This window comes from Thalassophryne amazonica, chromosome 22 (genome assembly GCF_902500255.1).
Source record: "Thalassophryne amazonica chromosome 22, fThaAma1.1, whole genome shotgun sequence".
In the NCBI taxonomy this organism is placed as follows: Eukaryota; Metazoa; Chordata; class Actinopteri; order Batrachoidiformes; family Batrachoididae; genus Thalassophryne; species Thalassophryne amazonica.
In genome coordinates this window covers 15039590-15067132 of record NC_047124.1, presented here as the reverse complement: position 1 = coordinate 15067132, position 27543 = coordinate 15039590, and the positions used below count along the sequence as shown (strand labels likewise).

Here is a 27543-nt window from a genome sequence, read left to right as displayed (position 1 = left end):
TTAAACAGTCTGTTTCTTAATGTTTCCATCCAAACAGTTTGCAGAGTGTATGAATAAAGTTATATATTTAAGTGCTAAATGAAATGTATTCCAACAAGGATTTATCAAATGCTTTTGGTTCAAAATGTTCAAGGGTTGGGCGACATCTACTTGATTAGAAAATCGCAATGTCTAGAGTTAAACATTGTGATTGATGATGAAATCGGGTGGTGGAGAGTGTTTTGTTTTAAACATACTTTTGTTTTACTGTTTATTTCACCATTCACGGTAATGAGCTGAAGAACAGCACAACCCTGCTAATCATCCCCACTCTTTCTCTGAGATTTTTTTTTTTTTTTTTCCCCAGAATGCCACAGGCCTGATCTGGTCTGGGCAGCAGCACAATATCCCCCCTGGGACATGTGGCTGGAGTGCAATCAATCCATCTATCTCTTTTTAAGCTCACACATACTTTGTGATGACCCATTGTGTCTCCAGGCAGGGGAACTCTTCTTGATATCTTGGGTTAATTTTTTCTGCGGTGGCATTAAAACTGGACAGTGTTGCATGCCACCACAGCCACCAGGCTGCACTCTGCCAATCAACGGGATACGTTGCTGTCTTGTGGGTTGGGGGGTGTGGCATTACAATAGCGGCTCCACATCATGATGTTGGCCTGCTATTCTTACTCCAGCTTCATTTTGACTGTTAATGTGTGTAAAAACTCTATGCTGCTCTTACTGTCGTATCATTTTAAACATTTTCACCTCACAGGTGATACCTCTGTGTAATAGTGTTCCTCTTTGGCGTGGGGTTTGTATATCGGAGGTTAAACCTCATTTATCCTGCATGATGTTTGCAAACACACATAATGAGGCATCACAGGGTTATTGTTTGGTTTTCTTTCCTGGCACAGAATTTTGTGTATTCTAATTGGAGGGGAGGTGATGGTCTAGTGGTTAAAGCTTTGGGCTTGAGACCAGAAGATCCTCGGTTTAAATCCCAGCCTGATCACTAAGGGCCCTTGGGCAAGGTCCTTAATCCCCTAGTTGCTCCCGGTGTGTAGTGAGCGCCTTGTGTGACATCCGGACATCAGGGTGAATGTGAGGCATTATTGTAAAGCGCTTTGAGCATCTGATGCAGATGGAAAAGCGCTATATAAATGCAATCCATTTAATTGGAAAAAAGTGTACGAAATCTAACTTGAGAGAGGGGAGAAATGGAGAAATGACAGCAGAAATGGGTGTCGAGAGCAGAATCGGCAGCTTGCTCCAGGCACTGAACTCTACCAGGCATCCATTTAAGCATTCAAGTGCATCTGTGTTTTCCTTTATTTCCAATTATTAAAAACCAACATGTTTAATCAGAGAGCCAGTGAACACGTAACGCATGTTGGTGGTTTGACATAACGGTCAAACTGCAGTTGTGACAAAGCTGCATTTTGGCACCACTGAGTCATCTGAGTGCGTTAAGCTCCAGTGGAGCGTTTCTATGCATGAATGGGCCACAAAAATTCCACTACTGTCCTCTGTGCTGGCTGGATGCTAACTAGAGCAGCACGTGTGAGCGCCGCAATGACAATTTCATTCTGGAGATGATGGGCTGTGAGAAAACCATTCATCTGTATCCTTAATGTTTCAAACACCTTGTATCCAAAAATCACACAGTCCTCGTCGGAATTATTGGTGTGCTTCATTTTTCAACCCAACATTTAAAAAAAATTAAATGGTCTGAATTGTTTTTCAGCCTGGTGTCTGACAAACTGAAATCAGTCTGATCATCTTGGTATCGTGTCCCTTCTCTAGGTTTGGTTTGGTGAAAAGTTTGATGCCCCCTTGCTGAGCCCCAGGCGCCCTCACAGCCCGTTGGCACAAAGACATGGTCCCGGCCTTGCAGATGTCTTCCAGTACGATCAGTGGCTGGCAGTGCGACACGAAGCCACGCTCGTGCCCATGCAGGAGGATCTCGCCATCTGGCTCACCGGCATGCTGGGTAAGAGCTGCTGGTTCTCCGGGACATTCTGCTAGCTTGGTTTTCCTTTTTCTGTTTTATAAAGACCACAAAGATGAGCGGAAACATGCCATTAATCAAGTTGACACAAATGTGTCATGGATAAAGCGTAGAAAAGTATTTTCTAAATTCATCTGACATCCAGCATTCTGGGCGAGCTGGAGAGACAGAAATATTGGTTTCTAGTTGTTTGAGAGACAGTACTTTAGGTTCTTATGAAATTCTTTTGGTGAGATTGTCTGGCTGTAAAGGAATCACATTGACTGTTCAGGTCTGTAATTTTAGACCACATTCATTTAGCCTTGTTTCTTAGTCATTGAATGCGAGGGATGGAAGTCTGCTTCGTTATTTATTTTATGTCAAATTGTATTCTTTATTTCACTGCTTTAAGCATCAATTTCCAAATTCAGAAAGAAGTGTGTGTAAATGGGAGATTTGTTGGACCAACTTGACTTTGTAGATAAGCAAAACAAAGCAGCCTAGTCAGCCTATTAGACCAGCTTTAATATAACGTTGGGAGGTTGGGCAGTAAAAATATACGTGAAGAAACCGGAGTGAAGCTGAAACCACAGTTCTGTTTCCTCCTTGAGGAAAATGCCAAAGTGCATGTATCAAGTGTAGCACCATTTGGATGGTGTTGGTTTCAATGAGGCTTTATAGCAAACCACAGAAATGGGAGGGGAACAGAATCCCTCGTTTCAGCTGTCCGCGCCATTATACCGCTACCTGTTGTGCCTAAAAGTACAGCAGGATGGTAACAATGCTGAGGAAACTGAATCCGACTGGAAACGGGCTCTATTCTCGACTGAAACTGTTTTGGTAACTTTCAGGTTTTCCTGTGAGGAATATTAACAATTACACTCTCGATGCGAGTTATCGCCCGTGACGCCCCGTAATAGTTGGACTGTTGTTTTTTGAGTGACCTCAAGCAGCGGAAGCTGCTGCACAACAGGTGGTGTACTCTGGATAGAGTTTCTGGCCTCAGGGTGCCCCTATTGTTTAGAAAAGGCACTTTTGTGAAGAAAATTTTTCTGTAAGAGCAAAAGGTATTGTCCACTTTGTCGCTAATGTCTGCTGGGTTGCCAGATTAGGGACATACTGTGGGAACCAGACACATCCATTATTAGTGTTTTCAAATGTATGGGGTCATTTGTTGAAATTTGATTGAGCTTAAATGTGGTTTCTTAAGTTATACACCAAAGAGAACTGCAGGTGCAACAAATCAAACCTCAAAAAAATGAATTGTGTGTTTTAATGCAGAGACATACAGTAAGTGGATTTGACGTGTGCAAATCGCACGTGGAATGGAATCATTTTACAAAGTTTCTTTTTGTTGCAGGAGAAGAGGTGCGGGTGGAGTTCTTCATGGAGGAACTGAACAACGGCGTGAAGCTGTGCCAGCTTATCGGCATGCTGCAGACTAAGATTGCCCAGAGCTGCCCCTCAGCGCTCAGTAAGGTGAGTCAGAGCGCAGCGACGTTAATAGTTCAACCATTTGTGCAAAGGGCAGCTTTAATGCGCACGCAGCAGCAGCGGACGCTGTACCGATCAACCCTACCATTGAATTTATTTATTCAGTGTTTATGACAACACCTTCACACTCATCTTTCTGGTTTTCTTTTCTTGAGAAGTCAGGCAGGCATGTGTTGTTGTTGTGTTCCCCCTCCATTTCATTTAGTTATTTACTTTTGTTTGAAGTTGTTTCTCTATCAGAATCATGTTCTCACTTGAAGAAATGTTGTGACTCTGGGTTTTCTATTTACGGTATATTTTAACTTGCCGTCCCACCGCCGACAGTTGTTTCCCACCAACAAGGTTCCATGTAAGCGGGACGCCTCTCCGGGTTCTTTCTTCGCCCGCGATAACACTGCCAACTTCCTGGCTTGGTGTCGCCACATCGGCGTGGAGGAAACGTACCTGTTTGAGTCAGAGGGTCTCGGTAAGACATGCACACTGTTCTCAGGCATGGTCTCTGAATCTGAGATAATAAATATATATATATATTCTCTAGGTCACACTGGATGTCTTTTAGCACGATAATATGCCATTAGACAAATCAGACGTGGATCTGCATGTTGATTTGGCACAAGTTTTACACTGGGTGCCGTTGCTGATGCAGTGTCATATTACATTGAGAATGGGCAGGGGTGGGCTTTGAACCGGGAACCTTCCACACTGGAAAAAAGTGCACTTAACCACTTGGCCACCACCAAAAATTCAATTAAATTTTATTAATTTCTATAGCGCCATCTCATGACAGTCGCCTCAAGGCGATTCACAAAACATAAATTCACAATAGAACAAAATGAATTAAAATAAAAAAAGGCACAATAAAAAGTAAAAACATAAAAGAATAAAAAAAAGACATAAACATAATATATATTAATGATAAGACAATCTAAAAAAGTGGGTCTTTAATCTTGATTTAAAAGTTTCCACCCAGTCCGACTGCCTTATAGTTGCAGGGAGAACATTCCACAGAGCAGGGGCACGGTAAGAGAAAGTAAATACCCCACAGACTTTTTATTCACCATAGGAAGACACAAAAATCCTGCATCTTGTGAACCCAAGGCCTGAGCCGGTACGTAGGGCTTGACCAAGTCAGCCAGGTAGGGAGGTGCCAGTCCATGAACAGTTTTATAGACCAGCAACAGAACCTTAAAATCTGATCTGGCAGAAACAGGAAGCCAATGAAAGGATGCCAGAATGGGTGTAATATGGTCAAACTTTCTGCTTTGTGTCAAAAGTCTGGCAGCAGCATTTTGAACCAATTGAAGACCCCTAATGCTGGACTGCGGCAAACCAGAAAATAGTTTCTAGTCATTGAGATCATTGACAAATGTCCCTGAAGTTTACATCTTTAAACTTTTCTAAACAACAACCACCACATGCATGAACATTTTTAAGCACCCATGATGCAGTTTTGTAGCTCTGCCGTTATGATGCCGACTCTTTCTCCTCTCTAGAAGAGCATAAATAAGTGGTGCGTTTTTATTTTAAGGATGTTAGCGGGGTGGAACGCACTAAACCTCACCTGTAAGCTCTTAATAACTGCAGAGCTGAATCTGTTGTTTAAGCCTAACTGATTAATGGTTTAATAGGATCCTTCCTGCAGAGCAATCACTTCGAGTACTCTGGGTGAGGGATCAATTTATTATAAGGAATGGCTTTCCCAAAAGAAATTGGATTGACTTGAACAAAAACAGGTGTGCGTTCAGTATGAAGGGTGGGACTTCTACTTTAAATGTCCACAACATGCATAAGATGCTTTAAGGAAGGGGGTTAGGGGGTTGTGCTTTGATCAAACGCTCTTCCACATAATGTCACGCGGTTACGCTAATCTGCAATTGACCCTCAATCTGTAGCATCAACCGTGGTCAATATGACTACATAAGCATCTGTAATAAAACAACGTAAATAACTATACTCTTTCTCAGCCAATAATTCCCAGAAACTTCACTCTGTGTGACAAATCTGCGGTTGGGGAGATAAAAGCCGAAGTTACGGCAGAAGATTCCCCAGTTTCCAAAGTGCTGATCGCAAACCTACAATGACACACACACTTGTTGATTTCCCCAGAGGTTTGCGTATTTTGAACACTTTTTTTTTTTTTTGGTCATATCCTTGAGTGCCTTCTGAAAAATTATCTTCCCTCTGTTCCTTTCTGCATGAGTTACCCAGCATTCCTCCTGGGAATGATTAAACTTTATCTTGCGTGCAGCTGAAGTTCTGTTCAAAAACGTGACTTCAGCTGCCTCCTCAGTGTTTTTTCTTCTTCTGTGGTGTTAATTACGTGTGTTTTCTCCATCAGTGCTGCATAAGGCACCACGGCAGGTTTGTCTCTGCCTGCTGGAGATCGGCCGCATTGTCTCCAAGTAAGTCCTTAAAGACGTGCTTTCTGAGTCCGCCGGACACTTTTTAAAACTTGAGCTTGATTTTAAGCGTGCGCGTGTGTGTGTGCCCGTGAAGGTACGGCGTGGAGCCTCCTGTGCTGGTGAAGCTGGAGAAGGAGATCGAGCTGGAGGAGACGCTGCTGATGACCGAGGAACCGCCGGCAGCTGTCAAAACCTTCAGCGTCTGCTGCCAGCACGGCGGCCTCTACCAGCCTGAGGTGGGTTCTGCCTGACGAGTGACACACACACTCTCTCTCTCTCTCAAGAGAGAGAATATGAAAGCTTGAGGCAGCAGAAAGCTCTTCCAGCTCATCGCTGCCTCCCCCCAAAAGGTTTTGTGTTCCTCTGATGTAAATTCGGAATGGCCACAGCTGAACCCATTAGCATGTTGGTCACACAGGCGCTACATGTGCGACCCAGTTGATGTAAAGCCACGGCGGTGCCAAGCGGTGGATTTTGCCGCCTCACTGCTGCCCCACAGGATGCGTGACTCATCATAGCTGCTATGTGATGCTTCGCCATCACCTTGTGCACGGCCGTCACGTGCGCAGCCCAGGCTACAGATGTGTGGTGTCGTAAGTACGCGCACACAGAAGTAACTCCATCACTTCCACAGTGCAGACACTAGTTTGCTGGAATAATTGCTAAAAATTCCTAGATAGAGGAAACAGTGTGTGGGGTTTTTTTTTTTTTTTCCTCTAATCGATTGATTTGAGTTTCTTCCTCCTTTCAACATTTACATAAACAGATCTGACTGTGGTTCAATGTGGATTTTGGGACAGTTTTCCTCTGTGCAAAAAATTTGTCAGCAGCCTTTGTTCTTTCCTGCTGCTCCGTCACTGTCAAAATACCCCACACGTGTACATTTTCTATACCTGCTTACTCTAATCAAGGCCCGTGTGGGGGAGCACATATAGACAGACATACTTATTCAATTTTAAGTTTCCAGTTCGCCTAACCTGCATGACTTTTGGAAGTGGGAGGAAGTGAGCATTTCTTCCACCGATTTCTGACTGAAATCCATTAAAAACCTTCTGGATTGCCAAGTCACATGAAGGCGGTTGTGCAATGTGCAGATGCAATGGCTTTGCATTTAAAAAACAAAACAAAAAAAAAAAACAGAAGCTGCAAGAGATCATCCCTCCTGTACAGGCTGTACCCCACCTGTTGCTCCATGACAGCGATGATAGGTTCCAGTCCCCTCCCTCCGTGACCCTTGATTGGAGTAAGCAGGTATAAAAAAAAGAGTGAATAAATCGTCACATAGGGATCTGATGGTATCGTAGCTGATAAGTTCCTTGTTCCTGCCAACATGACAAATACTCAGTTTATTGCATAAATGTCAAGTGTTGCATTGTGGGATTCCACTCAAACATGAACAGCCAACCTGTTTACTAATTTCAGATGGATTCAGATTGGAAGTCTGACTTTAAACCGTGTTAATTTTGACAGCATACTTTGGTTTACTTTCAGTCAGTCTTAACTAAAATGTCATTTGGTTTTAGTCAACACAATATCCAACGACTAAAACTAATCCAAGATATGCTGTCAAAATTAAGACGAGACATAAACAAATAGTTTGATTTTTGCTGTCGGACTTGCATGGCTACTATATGGCTGACTGATTTCCTTGTTACTCCACCTCCAGGATCATGGCACGGACGAGCCGCCGTGCAACTGCTCCAACAGAGTGTCCATTGAGTACCTGTCTGAGGGACGCTACAGACTGGGAGATAAAACTATCTTTATTCGGGTGAGTCCTCCAAACACACACTTTATGTTCATGCAGGAACCTTTTGGATGTGGTAAGTCTAGGTCCCTGAACAGCAGGTCCTGGACCTGCTGCTTGGTGTCTGAAAATTGAATTTTAATTGTGTAATAATGAGGAAAAACTGGAATTAAGTTCATTGAGTGCTGCTCTGTATGAAACATCCTGGCTGTGATTGGCCACAGATAAGCTCGTGAACCACTAGGGGTCGATAGCACAAGTTGATTACATAATTACTCTGCTGTCCACTGGCTCCTTTTATAGCACCATTGTGTGTGTGGTTTTAGAATTCTATCTGCACTGTATTTTCTACTAAAGAGTCATTGTTCTTGTCTTGGTCCAGATGCTTCACGGTAAACATGTGATGGTGCGCGTTGGCGGCGGTTGGGACACGCTGCGTGGTTTCCTGATGAAATACGACCCGCTGCGAGTGCTGCAGTTCACCACTCTGGAGCAGAAGATTCTGGCTTTCCAAAAAGGCCCCCCCGGCCTGGGCGGTCACCACGGCACCAGCGAGCCTCCCCCTCCTCCACCAGACATGGACCCCCTTGCTGCTATCGATGACCTCACCCCGTCCTCGTCATCTTCTTTATCCTCGTCTTCGTCCTCCATCTCGGCTTGTAAGCCCTCGTCCGTGGCTGCCGCGTGTCGCTCCCACGCCGCCTCCCCTGCCTGCACACCTACGTTACCCAGAAAAGGCAACGCAGCACCCAAGAAGATCCAGGTGGCTCCATCCTGCCCCATGAAGCCCAACCAGCTTCCCTTAAACACCGGCACCAAAGGCTCCACTTCTCTGCCTGCCACGCCTGTCGGAAGCCTTGTGAAGCAGTCACCAAGCCCAGGATGTCAGGGTGGGCAGGGTCAGCGCAAGGCTCTGACCCCGTCAGCAGCTCCTCCCCCCGTTGACTCAGGCTCTGTCTCTAGAGTCTATATTCGACCATCGCCACACACCGAACTCCGTCATCCTCGAAGCCCCGTGTGCCACGAACCTTCATCCAAATGTCCCAAACCCTCCAGCCCATGCACCTCCTCTACTGCTACAGCTGTGCCTCGCCCCAACACTGCACCACCGCGTGCACCCACCTCTAAAGATGCACGACCGCCATCAGGCGCCAACCCGACTTCCCGACTCGCTCAGCGCCGTCCTGGTTCCCCAGCTTCACGCCTCCGTGTTGAGACAACCAGGCGGGCATGGGCAGCAGTACATCCAGTGGTGACGATACAAAGACCACAGACACAACAAGCCCGTACGTTGACCCCCAGCTCACGAACGGCATCCCCCTCACTGCCAAAACCTGCCAGCTCTCAGCCTAAAGGCAAAGAAGCGACCACCACCAAACCAAAGGGACCGGCGCTGGCAAAAGCAGCAGCCCCTCAACATGTTACAGCTGCCCCTGGGCGGGACCCTGGGGGCAACACAGCACCTCCTCCCACTGGAAAAACCAAACAGAAAGCAGCACCCACAACCCAGAGGGCGGGGCAAAAGCAAGTCCACACTACTAAGTCCAACACCGTGAAGGTGACTCTAAAACCCGAAGCAATACGGCCACAGCAAACGAGCCCCAATGTCAAAGCTGGAGTTTGCAAAAAGACACTGCACTGTGAGGACCCTTATTTTGAAATGAACAGTAAGAGAAAGCAGTGGAAGTAAGGACACAACCAGTAGATGGATAATCCACACAACAAAGCAGCACTCACTCTTCAAACACGTTGTCACTAATTATGAAAATCCTTTAGACTTTTTTTTGGTCTGCAAATTTGTTTGGATTTTATTTAATAGTTTTTGTTTTGTTTTTTTTTAAATCACAAAGCGTAGAAGACGTCTTCATACGTAGTCATGGATTATTGTTGACATTTTCAATTGCGTGTACCAGTTAACACTAAACTTGCACAATGTTTACACTTTGGCCTTGTCTTGTTTGTAACATCCTGTTACAGAATATAATTGTGTCAAGTGACTATTCTAGAGCAAAGGGTAGAACGTAAAACACTAACCTCAAACGTTTTTTAGCTTTAGATCAGGTCTTGTTTTACTAAACCGTGCTATTGGCCATGTTTTATTTTTTTCTGAGGGAAACCAGAGTTACCAAAGTGCACAAAGTTTAGACGGCCAGTGACACAACTGGAACAGATGTTTGTGAAACACTTTCCCCAGTGAGATGGTACTTTCCATTGGCAGATTTCATATAAATGATATCTAGGAAGGTTTTCCTCAATGGCGTTTGGATGAAACGTCATCGGGAACAGTTGTTCCTGTCATGTGCCTTCATCAGATGTTTCTGGATGGCTGAATGTTGTATATTGAGGGGGGGTTAAATAGTTTTTACTGTCTAATTGCACAGTTTGTACAAGCACTCAGACTTTGGTTAATCCGAGAAAGGCCAAGTCACAGATTAACTACTGATCTCGTCGTTTAACACTGCCCGCTGGTGGCCGGAATCCTTTTCAGTAAACTACTCTTCCTTAATAGTTTCTAAACGTTGTACGTGGTGTTTGTGTATAGTGTATGTGATCAGTGAACGTTTTATTTGGCACTTTATGGAAACCGCTGTTGCAGTTCGAATGTCATGTGTCTCTGCTACGTTTTGTCTGTTATTTTGATGAATAAATGTTTTAAAAACCATGTTTGTGCTGCTGGTTATATCTGGTGTTTTTACTACCATCCAAGATGCTTTATCATCACCACTTTATTAAAAAAAAAGAAATATATACCATAGGTGCTGAGGGAACTGGAGAGATGGTGTGTCCACAAACTCATTCATAAATTGCTTATATACACGGATGTCTCATACAAGAGACAAGTGTCTATCCTGTCTAAACGGCACCTCAAAACTCAGCCAAACATGGCCTACGCATAGTTTGACATACAGGAGTGGTGCAGGCTATCGACTACTTTAGTAGGAGTAGCTGAGTGTAGCAAGTGTGCTAAGTGGTTGATATTGTACTTTTTTTTTTCCCCCCCTTTGAATTTTTGCACGTAGCAGTTGCATAGTGGCAGTGGGTCTCTTTAGGCAGCTTCAGTCGCCCTCTACCAGTTCTCTGGAATCCGGGATAGGTGGGAGGTGATAGCTTAGTAAAAGTTTTCATTTCACGTCTCTGAATCAGCTACAACCCCTGGCAAAAATTATGGAATCACTGGCCTCGGAGGATGTTCATTCAGTTGTTTAGAAAAAAAAAAGCAAATCACAGACATGACACAAAACTAAAGTCATTTCAAATGGCAACTTTCTGGCTTTAACACTACAAGAAATCAAGAAAAAAAGATTGTGGCAGTCAGTAACTGTTACTTTTTTAGACCAAGCAGAGGAAAAAAATATGGAATCACTCAATTCTGAGGAAAAAATTATGGAATCACCCTGTAAATTTTCATCCCCAAAACTAACACCTGCATCAAATCAGATCTGCTCGTTAGTCTGCATCTAAAAAGGAGTGAACACACCTTGGAGAGCTGTTGCACCAAGTGGACTGACATGAATCATGGCTCCAACACGAGAGATGTCAATTGAAACAAAGGAGAGGATTATCAAACTCTTAAAAGAGAGTAAATCATGCAATGTTGCAAAAGATGTTGGTTGTTCACAGTCAGCTGTGTCTAAACTCTGGACCAAATACAAACATGGGAAGGTTGTTAAAGGCAAACATACTGGTAGACCAAGGAAGACAAAGCGTGAAGACAGAAAACTTAAAGCAATATGTCTCAAAAATCGAAAAATGTACAACAAAACAAATGAGGAACGAATGGGAGGAAACTGGAGTCAACGTCTGTGACCGAACTGTAAGAAACCGCCTAAAGGAAATGGGATTTACATACAGAAAAGCTAAACGAAAGGCATCAACACCTAAACAGAAAAAAAACAAGGTTACAATGGGCTAAGGAAAAGCAATCCTGGACTGTGGATGACTGGATGAAAGTCATATTCAGTGATGAATCTCAAATCTACATTGGGCAAGGTGATGATGCTGGAACTTTTGTTTGGTGCCATTCCAATGAGATTTATAAAGATGACTGCCTGAAGAGAACGTGTAAATTTCCACAGTCATTGATGATATGGGGCTGCATGTCAGGTAAAGGCACTGGGGAGATGGCTGTCATTACATCATCAATAAATGCACAACTTTATGTTGATATTTTGGACAATTGAAAGGATGTTTGGGGATGATGAAATCATTTTTCAAGATGATAATGCATCTTGCCAGAGCAAAAACTGTGAAAACATTCCTTGCAAAAAGACACATAGGGTCAATGTCAATGAGCAGATCTGATTTGATGCAGGTGTTAATTTGGGGGATGAAAATTTACAGGGTGATTCCATAATTTTTTCCTCAGAATTGAGTGATTCCATATTTTTTCCTCTGCTTGGTCTAAAAAAGTAACCGTTACTGACTGCCACAATCTTTTTTTCTTGATTTCTTATAGTGTTTCTTAAAGCCAGAAAGTTGCCATTTGAAATGACTTTAGTTTTGTGTCATGTCTGTGATCTGCTTTTTTTCTACAAAATTAAACAACTGAATGAACATCCTCCGAGGCCAGTGATTCCATAATTTTTGCCAGGGGTTGTAGTGTATATAAATAAATTTGTCTATTTGGACCATGAAATGAGATTTCTTGCAACAGCATTTGATAACTCATCATTAGGATTTGTGGTATTTCACGGCTGATCATTCATTGATACATTGGGAATTGACTGGATTGATCACATTTGTTGTTGCAGTTTTCAGTGGATATTTGATCAAACGAACAGGTTACCATCAAAATCTGAAAGCATTCTTAAAGCTTGCTTTAAAAAAAATGTAGGTGAATCAGACGTTGCAATATTGCTCTTTAATTTTACTTTTTTTAAATCCCCAGAGTGTAGTGCATTACTTTAGAAACAGTGACCTCTAGTTGCATTTGGTGGTTCCTACAGCTCGAGTTACAGCCTCTCACAGAACTGTGTTCCACAGCAGCATCATTTGAACGTGCATGGACCTCAGCGGGGACTCACGTGGTCCAAATCCTCAAACAGTCTAAACTTCCTCACATTTTAACAGCAAGTCTGAATTTTTGGTTCCGATTCACTGTGAAGCATCTCAAAGTACAAAAACAGCTAAATAAAAAAAGAAGCAAAGTTTTCACCTACAGACATTTATTAAATTACACACTTGGATCCAACTGTGTGTGGCTTTGGTACAATAAAAAAATGAAGGCAGCAGTAAGTTCAGCTCAAAGGCTGATTAAAATACTGAGAGGCATTAAGGGGCTGAAGATGAAGGTTTGGACAGTAGAGTTCAATCATCAGCACCGTTATGTCACCAGCAAAATACATTAAAACCACATGTGCAAATTTAGACAAAATACCAAAGTAATGGTCAGAGTGCAGACAGAAAGAGGAAACACTGGGGGTTTTTTTTGTGTGTGTGTATATTTGTAAAGTGTCCAGAGTTTGAGTCGTGTCCTCAGACTGTTGGCTGAACCTGCAAGTTGCCTCGTCTTTAAAAAAAAAAACCCTAAATTGCCCTACAAAATCTAGATGCTCCGGTGTTTTTGAAGCTGCTATAACTTATGGTTTTTTGTTTTTTTTAAAACTAAATCTGGGCTTCTAAGTGCAGATATCTTAAATTCTGATGCCACTGGTGTTCTCACCAGGAATAAAAGGCCTCGCTGTGGCTTTAGTGCAAACAGGGAAACACATTGTAATGTCATCTTTAAGTCGCCCCTGACCGATGTCAGTGCTCATTAAAATGTTAAAGTGTTTGATAAAAGTGGCATTCAGAGAAGAATAAACCAACACCCACCCTGAAATGGCAGAAATTACCAGCGTTGCCATTTACACTAGACATTATGTTCACATTGAGCATTTGGCAAATTATAGGCTACGTTTAGCGTACGCGTTCATGTTAACCGCAGGTAATGCTAACCACCAGTGTCAACTGCGCTTAGTGTGACAGTGTACGCTTATCTAAATTAGTTTTTTTGTTTCAGACCTTGATGTACCAACGTCTGGTATAAACAGCGACTCGCTTTAAATCCAAACAGATGATAATTTATGGAGCTCTTTCGGCGTTCCTGAAGCGTGTCAGTGTCTCACTGCCATTAGCGCTCCAGCTCCACTGGTTGCTAGCTAATGGCCATAAAATAATTCACATTCGTCACTGTCGCTAAACGCTACTCTCCGCTTACCACAAGTCTGGGCGGCAAACAAGTTAAGTGTCAATCATGTCATCGTTTACCCCGCCCAAAAAGCATTCAACTTTCCGTGAGGGCGTTTTAAGTGTCACAGCAACAGGGGCGTGTGCTCTCCGGCCGGCTCTCTCTGCTGGATCAGCTGCCGCAGTCTGGACAGGAGGCGCTCGTGCAGCGGGGGGAAGTGGTGGCTCGGGTCCAGCACGTTTGTCCTGCGGCGCTCGCGCTCCTGCTGCCACATGAGGTACGGGCTGGGTGGGAAAAATGGCCGCAAGCGTTCCCGGTAGAGCTGCAGAACGATCCCTGAGATGCACAGCACCATCCACACTGCGATCATGATGTAGTCTGGTGGCGGAAGAGGCGAGGTGGCATTAAGATGGCGTCACAATGACAAATTGCAGACAAGTGCCGGTTGCTAGTCGAGCGTCAAAAGTGGCGCAAACTCACCGATGGTTTGGAACGGCACGTCAGTGAACACTGTGCTGAAGCTGCTGTTGAGGAAGCGTTTGAGGATGTTCAAGGTGATGTAGGACAGGCTGGTGTAGACATAGGCATTGACGGCAAGAACGACAGCGTACGCACCGACAACGCCGCATGCGACGATGTTCCCCTAATGTTTAAAAAAACAAAAAAAAACTGAAATGTGTTCTGGCTCAGAATTTCAGACATTTATATTTATCAATTATTGGTGATAAGGTGCAATATCGCCTCCAGCTGGTAACGGCTGCAACAGTAAATGCCTTGTGAATCTTGCTTCCAAACTCCACAATCTGCACGAACAACAGGTTGATCTCTTCGTACATCCAAGAACTTTGTTAATCAAACAAATGTTTACAAAAAGAAACCTCAGGATGCACCTGAGTCAGTCTGACGGTCTGAACACTGTCACAAAATACAGACATTCACAGTATTTTCTGGAGTATAAGTGGTGTTTTTTTTTATGTTAGCTAGAAGCCGTAGAACCCTGAGAACTCAGAGAAGACACAAACTTGGCACAAAAAGGAACCAGGAAGTGCTGGAATCGAACCCTGGACATTCCTGTAATTAGCTAATTAAGCATAGCCAATGCCAACATGACAACGAATGACTTTAAGTCCATTTTCACTTGTTAATATATACAGTAGTGTTCAGAATAATAGTAGTGCTATGTGACTAAAAACATTAATCCAGGTTTTTAGTATATTTCTTATTGTTACATGGGAAACAAGGTACCAGTAGATTCAGTAGATTCTCACCAATCCAACAAGACCAAGCATTCATGATATACACACTCTTAAGGCTATGAAATTGGCTATTAGTAAAAAAAAGTAGAAAAGGGGGTGTTCACAATAACAGTAGTGTGGCATTCAGTCAGTGAGTTTGTCAATTTTGTGGAACAAACAGGTGTGAATCAGGTGTCCCCTATTTAAGGATGAAGCCAGCACCTGTTGAACATGCTTTTCTCTTTGAAAGCCTGAGGAAAATGGGACATTCAACACGTTGTTCAGAAGAACAGCGTAGTTTCATTAAAAAGTTGATTGGAGAGGGGAAAACGTATACGCAGGTGCAAAAAACTATAGGCTGTTCATCTACAATGATCTCCAATGCTTTAAAATGGACAAAAAAAAAAAAAAACAGACACGTGGAAGAAAATGGAAAACAACCATCAAAATGGATAGAAGAATAACCAGAATGGCAAAGACTCACCCATTGATCAGCTCCAGGATGATCAAAGACAGTCTGGAGTTACCTGTAAGTGCTGTGACAGTTAGAAGACGCCTGTGTGAAGCTAATTTATTTGCAAGAATCCCCCACAAAGTCCCTCTGTTAAATAAAAGACATGTGCAGAAGAGGTTACAATTTGCCAAAGAACACATCAACTGCCCTAAAGAGAAATGGAGGAATATTCTGTGGACTAATGAGAGTAGAATTGTTCTTTTTGGGTCCAAGGGCCACAGACAGTTTGTGAGACGACCCCCAAACTCTGAATTCAAGCCACAGTTCACAGTGAAGACAGTGAAGCATGGTGGTGCAAGCATCATGATATGGGCATGTTTCTCCTACTATGGTGTTGGGCCTATATAATCGCATACCAGGTATCATGGATCAGTTTGGATATGTCAAAATACTTGAAAAGGTCATGTTCCCTTATGCTGAAGAGGACATGCCCTTGAAATGGGTGTTTCAACAAGACAATGACCCCAAGCACACTAGTAACCAAGCAAAATCTTGGTTCCAAACCAACAAAATTAATGCCTCGGAGATGTGAAGAAATCATGAAAAACTGTGGTTATACAACTAAATACAAGTTTAGTGATTCACAGGATTGTTAAAAAAGCAGTTTGAACATAACAGTTTTGAGTTTGTAGCGTCAACAGCAGATGCTACTATTATTGTGAACACCCCCTTTTCTACTTTTTTTAACTAATAGCCCAATTTCATAGCCTTAAGAGTGTGCATATCATGCATGCTTGGTCTTGCTGGATTTGTGAGAATCTATTGAATCTACTGGTACCTTGTTTCCCATGTAACAGCAAGAAATATACTCAAAACCTGGATTAATCTTTTTAGTCACATAGCACTACTATTACTCTGAACACTACTCTGTGAACACTACTCTGTATGTGTGTGTACACACACACACACACACATATATATATATATATATTTGATGACAGATAAAAGTAAAAAAAACAAAAAAACATGAACAAACCTATTATTATTATTATTATTTTACCTCTCTGGGCCAACGCACGAAGAAGACTGGAACGATGATCATGATGCAGCAAAACGTCACCCAGAACACAACGCTGGAATGCCTGAAGACACTGATGTCACCTGGACACACAGAAACATAAATAACCACCCGGAACATGAACGTCAGAATGTCGTGCGGCTTTTGTTTTTCCTACTGAGGGGCGTGAAGAGGACAGTGGAGGAGATGAGGAAGCCCAGGATCAGGCCAACTACCAGGATGCAAGCCATGACTGAACCGAAACGCCACCAGCTCATGACCAGGATGGCCCCGCCCACCACGCCGAGCAGCGCCGCCAGGCCGACACGGACTGCAGAGAGAGTCAGAGACACAAAAACCTGATGGGCAACATCAATCACAGGCGAGCAAAAGAGAAAAGTTCATTTGCTGCAAACGGTGTGGCAGCAGGTACGTACGTAGTCGAGGAGTTACTCGTTTTATCCACAAGTGTGCAGTATTGTACAAAAATCAACCTGATGGGTCAATACTGGATAAAAAAAAAAAATGAGCGATGCACACAGTGCTGGATACATTATAGTTCAAGTCTACTAAAAAGAAATGAAAGACGAAATAATTTTACATTATGTGTACAGTAGTGTTCAGAATAATAGTAGTGCTATGTGACTAAAAAGGATTAATCCAGGTTTTGAGTATATTTCTTATTGTTACATGGGAAACAAGGTACCAGTAGATTCTCACAAATCCAACAAGACCAAGCATTCATGATATACACACTCTTAAGGCTATGAAATTGGGCTATTAGTAGAAAAGGGGGTGTTCACAATAATAGTAACATCTGCTGTTGACGCTACAAACTCAAAACTATTATGTTCAAACTGCTTTTTAGCAATCCTGTGAATCACTAAACTAGTATTTAGTTGTATAACCACAGTTTTTCATGATTTCTTCACATCTGCGAGCCATTAATTTTGTTGGTTTGGAACCAAGATTTTGCTCGTTTACTAGTGTGCTTGGGGTCATTGTCTTGTTGAAACACCCATTTCAAGGGCATGTTCTCTTCAGCATAAGGCAACATGACCGCTTCAATTATTTTGACATATCCAAACTGATCCATGATACCTGGTATGCAATATATAGGCCCAACACCATAGTAGGAGAAACATGCCCATATCATGATGCTTGCACCACCATGCTTCACTGTCTTCACTGGGAACTGTGGCTTGAATTCAGAGTTTGGGGGTCGTCTCACAAACTGTCTGAGGCCCTTGGACCCAAAAAGAACAATTTTACTCTCATCAGTCCACAAAATATTCCTCCATTTCTCTTTAGGCCAGTTGATGTGTTCTTTGGCAAACTGTAACCTCTTCTGCACATGTCATATTTAACAGAGGGACTTTGCGGGGGATTTTTGCAAATAAATTAGCTTCACACAGGCGTCTTCTAACTGTCACAGCACTTACAGGTAACTCCAGACTGTCTTTGATCATCCTGGAGCTGATCAATGGGTGAGCCTTTGCCATTCTGGTTATTCTTCTATCCATTTTGATGGTTTTCCGTTTTCTTCCACGCGTCTCTGGTTTTTTTGTCCATTTTAAAGCATTGGAGATCATTGTAGATGAACAGCCTATAATTTTTTGCACCTGCGTATAGGTTTTCCCCTCTGCAATCAACTTTTTAATCAAACTACGCTGTTCTTCTGAACAATGTCTTGAACGTCCCATTTTCCTCAGGCTTTCAAAGAGAAAAGCATGTTCAACAGGTGCTGGCTTCATCCTTACATAGGGACACCTGATTCACACCTGTTTGTTCCACAAAATTGACAAACTCACTGACTGTATGCCACACAACTATTATTGTGAACACCCCCTTTTCTACTTTTTTTTACTAAAAGCCCAATTTCATAGACTTACAAGTGTGCATATCATGAATGCTTGGTCTTGTTGGATTTGTGAGAATCTACTGAATCTACTGGTACCTTGTTTCCCATGTAACAATAAGAAATACACTCAAAACCTGGATGAATCTTTTTAGTCACATAGCACTACTATTATTCTGAACACTACTGTAACTTAGGCCACACCTGCTCATAATATCCATCATGCACGTGATAAGATATTTTTGCCCCTGCAACAATCCCAGACATGTCCAGTAGGGGGCAGACAGGTCTGCAGCATACTGAGCAAAGCAAAGTTGCTTTTTGTATTGATGACCTTCAGAAGCATAAAAATTCACCACATTTTAATCAGTTTATCACTTCAATTTGGAGACTTACAAGATTATCACGTTTTCAATTCATTTTCTAATCTATCTATATATGGCATCACTGCATTTTACAGAGAACACCCGTCACTTTTGTATTGCTCTGCTTTTACCAGAGCCTGGAAATGTGATCAAAGTGGAGAGAACTTACGGTCATAATCCAACGCTGTGGTTCTTGTGAACAGCACAAAGAAGACAAATGCTGCAAAGCTAAATCCCATAAAGAACAGTTCTGCAAGAGACGGGAGAAAAAAACAGTGGAAAATAAACAGGAAGAAAGGCAAGAAAATGTGATGCTTTTGATATTATAATGGATTTAAAATCCTGATGTCACATGTGCTTAAAGATCATCTTATTTAAGTGGAACAATCCCAACTGTTTTTCAACAAAAACATTCACCTACATGCTAATATGATACGTCTCAGACTCTAATTATAGTTATATTCTGAAGGTTTGCCTTCAGTCGATAGAATCATATTTTTGTCTGCCTTTCTGGTGCTGCATTTGCTAAAACACCCTGACTGTTAACTGGTAATCCTGCTAATCAACCGACGGAGGCACAGGTTTAGATGTGCAAACTCCTCGGGGGATGAATAACTTTTAATATGTATCCTGGACATAATTTCACAGAGGAACAATAACAGTCCAAGCAGTGGGGCAGCAAGTTGACACCTGCACATGTGCATGCCCAATTTACTTGGTATGTGTGTGTTGGTGTAGAGCGCATCATGCAGCAGGGCGAGTTTTCTTTAAACAAGAAACTCCGGTGTGAGATTAAACTGAATCCGGTTTCTGATCTGCTGCCCGATGTTCTGATAAAAGCAGTTTCATGTTTTATTATTCAAATGGATTTTTCAATGAAACATGTTGTGAAACAGAAAGCATAGCTGAACTGATGCATTTGTGCAAATCTGATTTTACAGTTTTCATTTTACCCAGTTGCAGTTATGGAGATGAGCAGAAAACAACATCAGCACACGCAAACTGGAGCAATCGCACCTCAGATCTGGATCTTTTCACACTGCATCCTGCAGACTTCAACATTATTTCCTGGGTAAGTGTTTTGTTTGTTTTTCTTCCTCCCCCATTCGGCGGCACATTTCTGTCTTACTGCTCTGTGATTGGCTCAGGTGCGTGCTGCAGCTGGCTGTTCCGGTTTCCAGTTAAGCCAAATCGGAACATGTGGATCTGAACCAACAGTCATCACAGTCACGGGTTCCGTTTGGAAACAAAACATGTTGCCATCACAAGTGAGCGACGGAGCGCATGAGATGATCCCGGCTGTGATGTTAATTTTACAAATGAAAACCACGAGATCGAGTTCAGAGGGTAACAGTTTGTTGTTCCAACAGAAAGTCAATTTAATCACAGAGCTGCAGACATGTAGAGCTTCTGATTGAGGTATAAATTCAATAAAACATGCTGAAAACAGTTGATAGAATTCTGATTTAAGACTTGGCTAATTTATGAAACAACAATACTGGTTTCAGCTGCTCAGTTATGAGAATTATAATGGACAATTTTTAATACAGATTTATGCAGTAAATTAAATATCTTTGGACTGTTGTTCAAAGAAAAACAGCCAATCCAGCATCTGAATTTAAACTTCAAATATATCTTTTCTGTCATTCATCTTATTACATACTGCGCACAGCGATTTCTGAATTTATGGCCTGTTGAAGATTAATTTAACTCTGTACTTTGATGTCAATGTTTTTGTAAAGCACTTTGCCTGGAAAGTGATAAAATAAATGTATTATTTTCCATTACTAGTATTAGTAAAGAAGAAATGTGAAGAGCAGCTTTCAGACATTTTATAGAATTAGTGATTAATTATTTGTAAGAACAAATCAGATTAATCACTAATAAAAACAAAAACATTACTGGCAGCCCTGTTTCTAAACATGACCTCTGACCTTTCAGGCGTAGTGACCCTAAAGTGAACTGTTAGTGGAAACTGATGAAAGCTAAGTTTAGCAGCAAGGGGGCTACTGTGTATTTTAAAACTGAACACTGGAATCATATAAATTAAAACGCTCAGAGCTCGGATGCGAGTTTGTTACGTGTTGAACACAATAACACAAAACTAGCATTTTACGAATCACATTTGGAATAACAAAGTACCTGACAGCATTTAAACCCTTCAGGAACATCAACAAAAGACCATTTCTCATTAAAACAAAACTCCAAAATATTAAAAATGAATAAATAAAAGGACTTGGCCAAGGATAGGGAAGCGTGGGAAGAGCTGCTTAGTCTGCTGCCACCGTGACTCAGACCCGGATAAATGCCAGAAAAAGAATGAATGAATGAAAGTTGTCATGAGGTTTTATGTTTGAAATAGAACTTTAAAGCGTTTTTACACTGGGTTAAAATTTGCCAAGATGTTCCATGAGATCTTCAGCACACGGAACATAAACAACAAAAAGTCCATCCGCTCACCACATTTGAAGAAGCGGTGCCCAAAGAAGCAGACAAACAGACCTGCCAATCCAGCGATGGTAACTAAAACTTTTGTCGATATCTTCCCTGAAAAGAATAATAATTAAAAAAAACAATGAGTTTCTGACACAGCCCTCCTGCGTTAGCTTTGTTCAAGGCCGCCATGTTGGACAAACCCACCGAGTGTCTGACAGCTATCCATATTGGAGGTGAAGCTGCACGCGTAGGTGTGGGCGGGGATGTAGGAGGCCGACGTGTTCAGCAGCGGGTCCCTGACGATCACCGTGTAAATGACTCCCTGACCAGGGATGGAGTTAAACCCCGCCGTGGTCATGTCCGATGATGACAAGGTCTTGAGCTGGAGGAAGATAGTGCGACACAAAGAGTTGGAATTTATTACTAAGCCTCACACGCCAAACATATTATCCGTTCACATCTCATCCATTCAGACAAGCGAGCCGCTCACCAGTTTGAAGTTCTCCGTCACGCCTCGGATGTCGGCCACCGCTTGAAGGCCGCCAAACAGGCTACGCTCTGATAGGTCATTCTCAGGCAGGAAGTACTGGTAGACGTCATATTGTAGCCGCCAGCGTGTGGTGTCGTCTTTTAAGACGTCACAAAGAGGAGGAAATCCACCCCTGAGAGCAAGCAACGACAAAATCATGCCCAGATTCTACACCAGTCTGACCGGCATGGGTTACTCACCCAGCCAAACTGGATTTACTGAGACAATGCAGACCAATTGTCTTATCTAAGGGCATGGACAGGTAGCATGACCTGGAATCTAACCCAAATCTACATGGTGGCAGTCCAACGTCTTATCCCACTCCCAGTCAAAAGTGTGTGGAGTGTACGATCAGGACTGCATATGTTTAATGAGAAGTGTGTTGTGTTACCGCTCATATCCTATGTTAGCTGGCGCAAAGCGGATGGTGGTCTCATACAGGTTGTACTGGATGTAGACGTTTGGATCAATGTCCAGGTTAAACTCCATGTTGCAAGCACCAGGTACAGGGTCTAAAATGGCGAACAACAACAGATTTTCCATTAACTTATGAATAAACCAACGGGGACATAAGTCACCTCAGGAAATGGAGACGTCTCTGTCTGAGCGGAAATACTCAAGTGACACCACATTATTAGATTTTTTTTAATTTATACATCTTCTGTTTATCTACGAAGTCTTACCCTTGCTGGAATAGGGCAGCATGACCCCAATGCCCTCCATGCTGTCAGCATCAGCAGAAAATAGAAACAAGGAAAGGGAGGTTTGGCCCATCTTGAGCGGCGACAGGAGGCCCAAATCTGCCGCTGTCTGAGAAAGACCCGGACTGGGAACCTGACATGTCAAACACAAACACACAAACACACACACAAACACACACACACACACACACACACACACACACTCCTCATAATGTCTATTAAAGAACAAATACTGTTCTGTTTAGATTTTCATGTTTCAAAACATATTTCCCTCTTAAGGAATTAATATCATTTTTCTTAAAGTGACTCAAGAACAAGCAAGGTAGCCTAGCAGCTGCATTATCAGGGGTTATTTGTGCAGTCACACTCATCACTATGGAAGGTTTATGGCATTTGTATTTGACACTACAGTGCACTAAAACAGAAGCCTCTACCAGTGACACCAGACAGCAACAGCAATGCATTACTTCTTTGATAAAAAAAAAAAAAAAAAAATTTTGTTGAACTGTACTTTAGTAATTGATAAGGAGCTAACCTGTATGGCAACTCAATATGTTCTAACTACACACCAAGTTTCAAGTAACTAACGGACTTTTGTCTTTCTTGAGTTATTGGACAAAAAATATTATTTTGGTCATACAATCCTTGCTAATGTGGAACGGGGAGAGGGGAGCTAAGCTGTATAGAAACTTTTTTTTTTTAACACAATGCAAGAATGAGGCAACACGACTAATAATATGCTGCCAGTAATAATAACTATATTATTACTACAACACACAGTAATTACTTCTACTCTTGCAAAAAATTTAATTAAAATATTTAACAACAATATAAATTACTACTACTTAGCCTCATAAAAATTTAGTTAAATACAATTTTAAGATTATTCATTTAATAATAAATATCTAATAAAGAAGGCCACAAGACTCTAATAAGATCAAGTGTGAACATCAGGTATTTCTGGTAAATTTTATAACAGCACAGTTAGCGAATCCAATTTATGCAAGAAGTGCAATGCAGATGGCAGTGTTATATTAGTACATTATTGTCATATGCCTTTAATTTTAGACTGGTAGTTGTGATGAATTAAAAATAAGATGAGGTGGAGAGATGTTTATAGCAAAGGCTTAAAAAAAAAACCTTTAAAGCCAAAATAAAATCAGTCATGTTAAGATACTGAAGCTGATGTTAAAGTAAAAATTGTGTTTGAGACAATAAGTCAGTGAGCACTGTCAGACCGAGTAAATACTGAAGTACTGTTTAGTAAGGGGCATCGCTGCGCCCACGTGGGGTGGCTCGCACACTGAGCTGTTTGTTAACAAGTCTCACTCATTTAGCGCTGCATTCTGCTGAAACCAAGTGATGACACGCAACAAGAAGGGCTTTTTTAGATCGATCTCAATGGCAATGAAATAAACACACTCTACTGGTAGGCAGAAAGGAGACAGAATTTACAACTGTGCTTTGAAAGGAAGAAGTGGGTGAAGAATGAACAAAAACTACAACGGCTGATAAATAAATTTAAAAAATGAAAGCTGAGGAAAAAGTTCCCCTTTCCGTGGAATTCCCATGAAGTAGATTTTGTCTGATTGTTGCAGAGCTCCTCCACAACCAACCTGAATGCTCACTTCACCTCTTATTAGAGGAAACAGTTATTTCCTGCCACTGAGGCAAAAGTTTCACTCAATGATTTGGTTTTCTATCACCCGTTTGCATCACTAGCAGAAACTAAACTCAACAACACTGTGCCTGTAGAGTCTGAACCCAAACCAAGCTGTCCCGTGAGACTTCTGGAAGTGATGTCAGAAGGTTTGCCCCTTTGGGACGGCCCCATCTGGAGCTCAGGACAGACGCACTGAACATCAGCTGACTGCTGCTTCTGTGGGCGCTCACAAAGCCTCATTGATAAATCAAAGGCACAACACAGCTCGCCTTCAAATTTACACAAAAATCACCCTTTTTACTGCACTATAATCATAAATACAGGTCAATCACTCGGATAAAGTTGAGGAAAAATGATCAGAAATTCGATTTCCTGTTTTTTGTTTGTTTTTTTTAAAGGACAAATTTCATATGCTGGCTACAGATATTTATAGTCACTGTTGACTGACTGTCCTCTGAACATTGCGAAAAGCGTGTTGTTCAAATGTTTCTACTCCAAACATGACCTCTGCATGTGGAAAGTCTGTACTGTGGCTTGTTCCAACTTAGCCATCAAATATGCAAATATATCACAATTTTATTACCAAAAGTTTCAGCAATATGAATAAGGAACCTTTGGCTCGAAACTGAAAATTTATCATTCAAAGGTTGGATATCCACCAAATACAAATGTGTATACATTCACCGGCCACTTTATTAGGTACACCTGTACAAATGCTTGTTAACACAAACAGCTAATCAGCCAATCATGTGACAGCAAGACAACTTGCTGAAGTTCAAACCGAGGCTGGGGAAGTTGATTCAAGCAACTATGAATGTGGCATGGTTGTTGGTGCCAGGTGGGTTGAATATTTCAGAAAGTGCAGATCAACTGGGAGTTTCACGCACAGCCATTTCTAAGTTTTACAGAAAATGGTCCAAAAAAGAGGAGATATCCAGTGAGGGGTAGTTGTGTGAATGAAAATGCCTTGTTGCTGTCAGAGGTCAGATGAGAACGGGCAGACTGACTGAATGTGCGACTGCGTGATGCCATCATGTCAATATGGACCAACATCTCCGAGGACTGTTTCCAACACCTTGTTGAATCTAGGCTACAAAAAAATGAAGGCAGTTCTGAAGGCAAAAAGGGGGTCCAACCCAGTACAAGTAAGGTGTACCTAATAAAGAGGCCACTGAGTGTAAACGCTTGCACATGCAGTTATAATTTTGTATTACTCCAAGATTCCAAAGATAGTGATGAGTCTCATGAATATCCAAATACATTTATTTTTCATAGCATTTTAGATAAGAGCGAACAAACAAAGATGACAATACTGCAAAATACTCTAGAAACCATCGTTGTGTACACATCCACCTGTGCTTCTGCATAATTGTGTAACAGAACCCACCACTGTGGTTACAGTTTCCTGTGTGAGAGCTCTCGCACTTCGAAGTAGCAGCACTGATACTCTTAAAGTCGTTGAGATTTCTCTTATGTTTAGACAGCTTCCTGTTTTGGTGTTTGCGTGGCCAATTTAAGATGACAAACTCAGCACCATTCGGAGTGGATGTTATCGCTTGTTGACTTTATCATCAATGGGCAGCTGTCTGCAGCAGCTCCACCGCTCTTCACCAACACCAGTCTGATATTTATGAAGCATTTTCCTGAATCAGGAACAGCTTTCCTAGTTGCCGCTCAGGCCAAACAAATAGAAAAATACCTCTTCACAACCAGTGATGCCGGTAACACGTTACTTAGTAACGCGTTACTCTAATCTGACCACTTCTTTTAGTAACGAGTAATCTAACGCGTTAATCTTTCCAAGTCAGTAATCAGATTAAAGTTACTTCTCCATGTCACTGTGCGTTACTATTATTTTTCATTGTGGGTCCATAGCAGCATTAAACTTGGTCCGTGGGCAGGAGGTCGGGGTTCGACTGAACGTCCCACTTTAAGTGAGCTGTGAGATTTTCATCTGCGGTTTTTTGCAGCTGCTCGACTCGTCCTCACCTCTTAAAGGGCGGTGATCAGCACACCTGCACTGAGCTTTACGAAGACATTTTTATACTTTTTTCCTCCTTTATTTAGAATTCTGAGCTGAGCTGCTCCGTATCGTCTCATTAAAAACAGCTGATCCTCCGCGACGCGTCAACAACTAACACTATTTTCCACTCAAATGCACCTAAACTCTCTTTCTGAGGACCACATGATGTGAAAACGCAATAAAACTTTCTTACCTGTAAATCTGGTCATGTTTTCTGCATAAATAAATGTTATCCATTCTTTGTGTTCAAACGCCAAAGCAGGGGCGAATCCAGATGGGATGGGGGCGTGGGGGAGGGATGTGCCCCCCCCCCCACAACAGCCCTAGATTAAAGATCCAGTTTTGAAGCCGTTTTTTACTACAACTACTAATATTGCTTAAAATAATAATAATTTCAACAAGTAAAATGTTTAGAGAGAATTTAAATGTTAGAATTTAATAGTTACATTTATAAACAATGTAGGTTTGAAATTGCAAGTTTTACTGTTACAGTGCTGTCAACAGTTAAATATGAGGTCAAGAAAGAGGTCTTTATTTTACTTTTTATAAAACAAGTATTTATTTTCATTGAAGTCAAGAAAGGGTGACTATAAAGTGAGTTTTGGCAAAACAGGTATCATTGTCATGTTGACGTGGGTTGTTGTCGACAGCTGGGAAAGTAACTAAAAAAGTAACTAGTAATCTAACTTAGTTACTTTTACAATTGAGTAATCAGTAAAGTAACTAAGTTACTTTTTCAAGGAGTAATCAGTAATTGGATTACTTTTTCAAAGTAACTGTGGCAACACTGTTCACAACACATGAAAGTCAAATATATTGGACATTTTTGGCGTTCTCAAAATCTGATTCTGCAAAATGTTTTTCCACCACTGATTTACAGTAGCTATATCACGCCTGATGAACATCAGCACTTTCTCACCCTACTGTAGGACAGTGTGGCGTTGCGGTACAACGCGTGGAACTGTAATGTGATGAAAGCGACGTCAGTCGGGATCCTGGACACCATAGCCTGCACCGTCTCATTCTGGGACAGTGTCACGGTCTGGAATATTCCTGGCAGGAAAACCACGCGGTCTGCAAAGGGAAAGTAAATATCACCATTTAAACACTTAACACACTTATGAAGAGGAGCGCAACCTCGCTATGGAAGTGACAGAAAACCGTCCTAGTTATTTCTCTAATGCGTAGGTCAAAGGACTGTAGCCAAGGTTTTTGATTTTTATCACTGTGACGTAACACACAAGTCTAAAGTTAATGTTAGCTGGTTAACTTGATGCCTATGTCTGGCAGGTCCAATGACCATCATCTGTCTTGTCAGAATTTAAAAGTAAAAAGTTGCTAGACATCCAGTTTTTCATCAAAGCGGGGCAAAAGTCTGAAGTCTTAGTGTGTGTTGAGATTATCTGCAGCTAATGGCATGTTCTCATACAATTGAGTGTCAT

The 27543-nt window shown here is 41.9% G+C and overlaps 2 protein-coding genes and 1 long non-coding RNA gene across 8 annotated transcripts in view; 2 read left to right on the top strand and 1 right to left on the bottom strand.

Annotated features, from left to right (window-relative positions):
* gas2l3 (growth arrest-specific 2 like 3) overlaps positions 1 to 10265 on the top strand; it is a 39340-nt gene extending 29075 nt beyond the window's left edge. For all 5 annotated transcript variants that reach the window (XM_034163686.1, XM_034163684.1, XM_034163685.1 and 2 more), the window contains 7 exons: positions 1785 to 1971; positions 3329 to 3447; positions 3787 to 3928; positions 5801 to 5864; positions 5959 to 6100; positions 7531 to 7635; positions 7994 to 10265. In XM_034163686.1, the coding sequence (XP_034019577.1) occupies positions 1785 to 1971; positions 3329 to 3447; positions 3787 to 3928; positions 5801 to 5864; positions 5959 to 6100; positions 7531 to 7635; positions 7994 to 9301 (2067 nt within the window). In that variant the 3' untranslated portion in view covers positions 9302 to 10265. The remainder of the gene's footprint in view (positions 1 to 1784; positions 1972 to 3328; positions 3448 to 3786; positions 3929 to 5800; positions 5865 to 5958; positions 6101 to 7530; positions 7636 to 7993) is intronic.
* A 1904-nt stretch (positions 10266 to 12169) lies between these two features.
* Positions 12170 to 13867, top strand: LOC117504267. Its single transcript, XR_004558752.1, has 2 exons — positions 12170 to 13620; positions 13683 to 13867. It is a non-coding gene; the product is annotated as an uncharacterized LOC117504267 (long non-coding RNA).
* tm7sf3 (transmembrane 7 superfamily member 3) overlaps positions 13616 to 27543 on the bottom strand; it is a 25086-nt gene continuing 11158 nt past the window's right edge. Inside the window, exons 2-12 of one of the 2 annotated variants that reach the window (XM_034163688.1) lie at positions 27021 to 27175; positions 22398 to 22548; positions 22106 to 22226; positions 21676 to 21847; positions 21390 to 21567; positions 21210 to 21296; positions 18919 to 18999; positions 16705 to 16857; positions 16530 to 16630; positions 14261 to 14423; positions 13616 to 14158 (exon numbers count right to left, since the gene is read on the bottom strand). In XM_034163688.1, the coding sequence (XP_034019579.1) occupies positions 13905 to 14158; positions 14261 to 14423; positions 16530 to 16630; positions 16705 to 16857; positions 18919 to 18999; positions 21210 to 21296; positions 21390 to 21567; positions 21676 to 21847; positions 22106 to 22226; positions 22398 to 22548; positions 27021 to 27175 (1616 nt within the window). In that variant the 3' untranslated portion in view covers positions 13616 to 13904. The remainder of the gene's footprint in view (positions 14159 to 14260; positions 14424 to 16529; positions 16631 to 16704; positions 16858 to 18918; positions 19000 to 21209; positions 21297 to 21389; positions 21568 to 21675; positions 21848 to 22105; positions 22227 to 22397; positions 22549 to 27020; positions 27176 to 27543) is intronic. The other variant, XM_034163687.1, reaches the window with a different exon arrangement.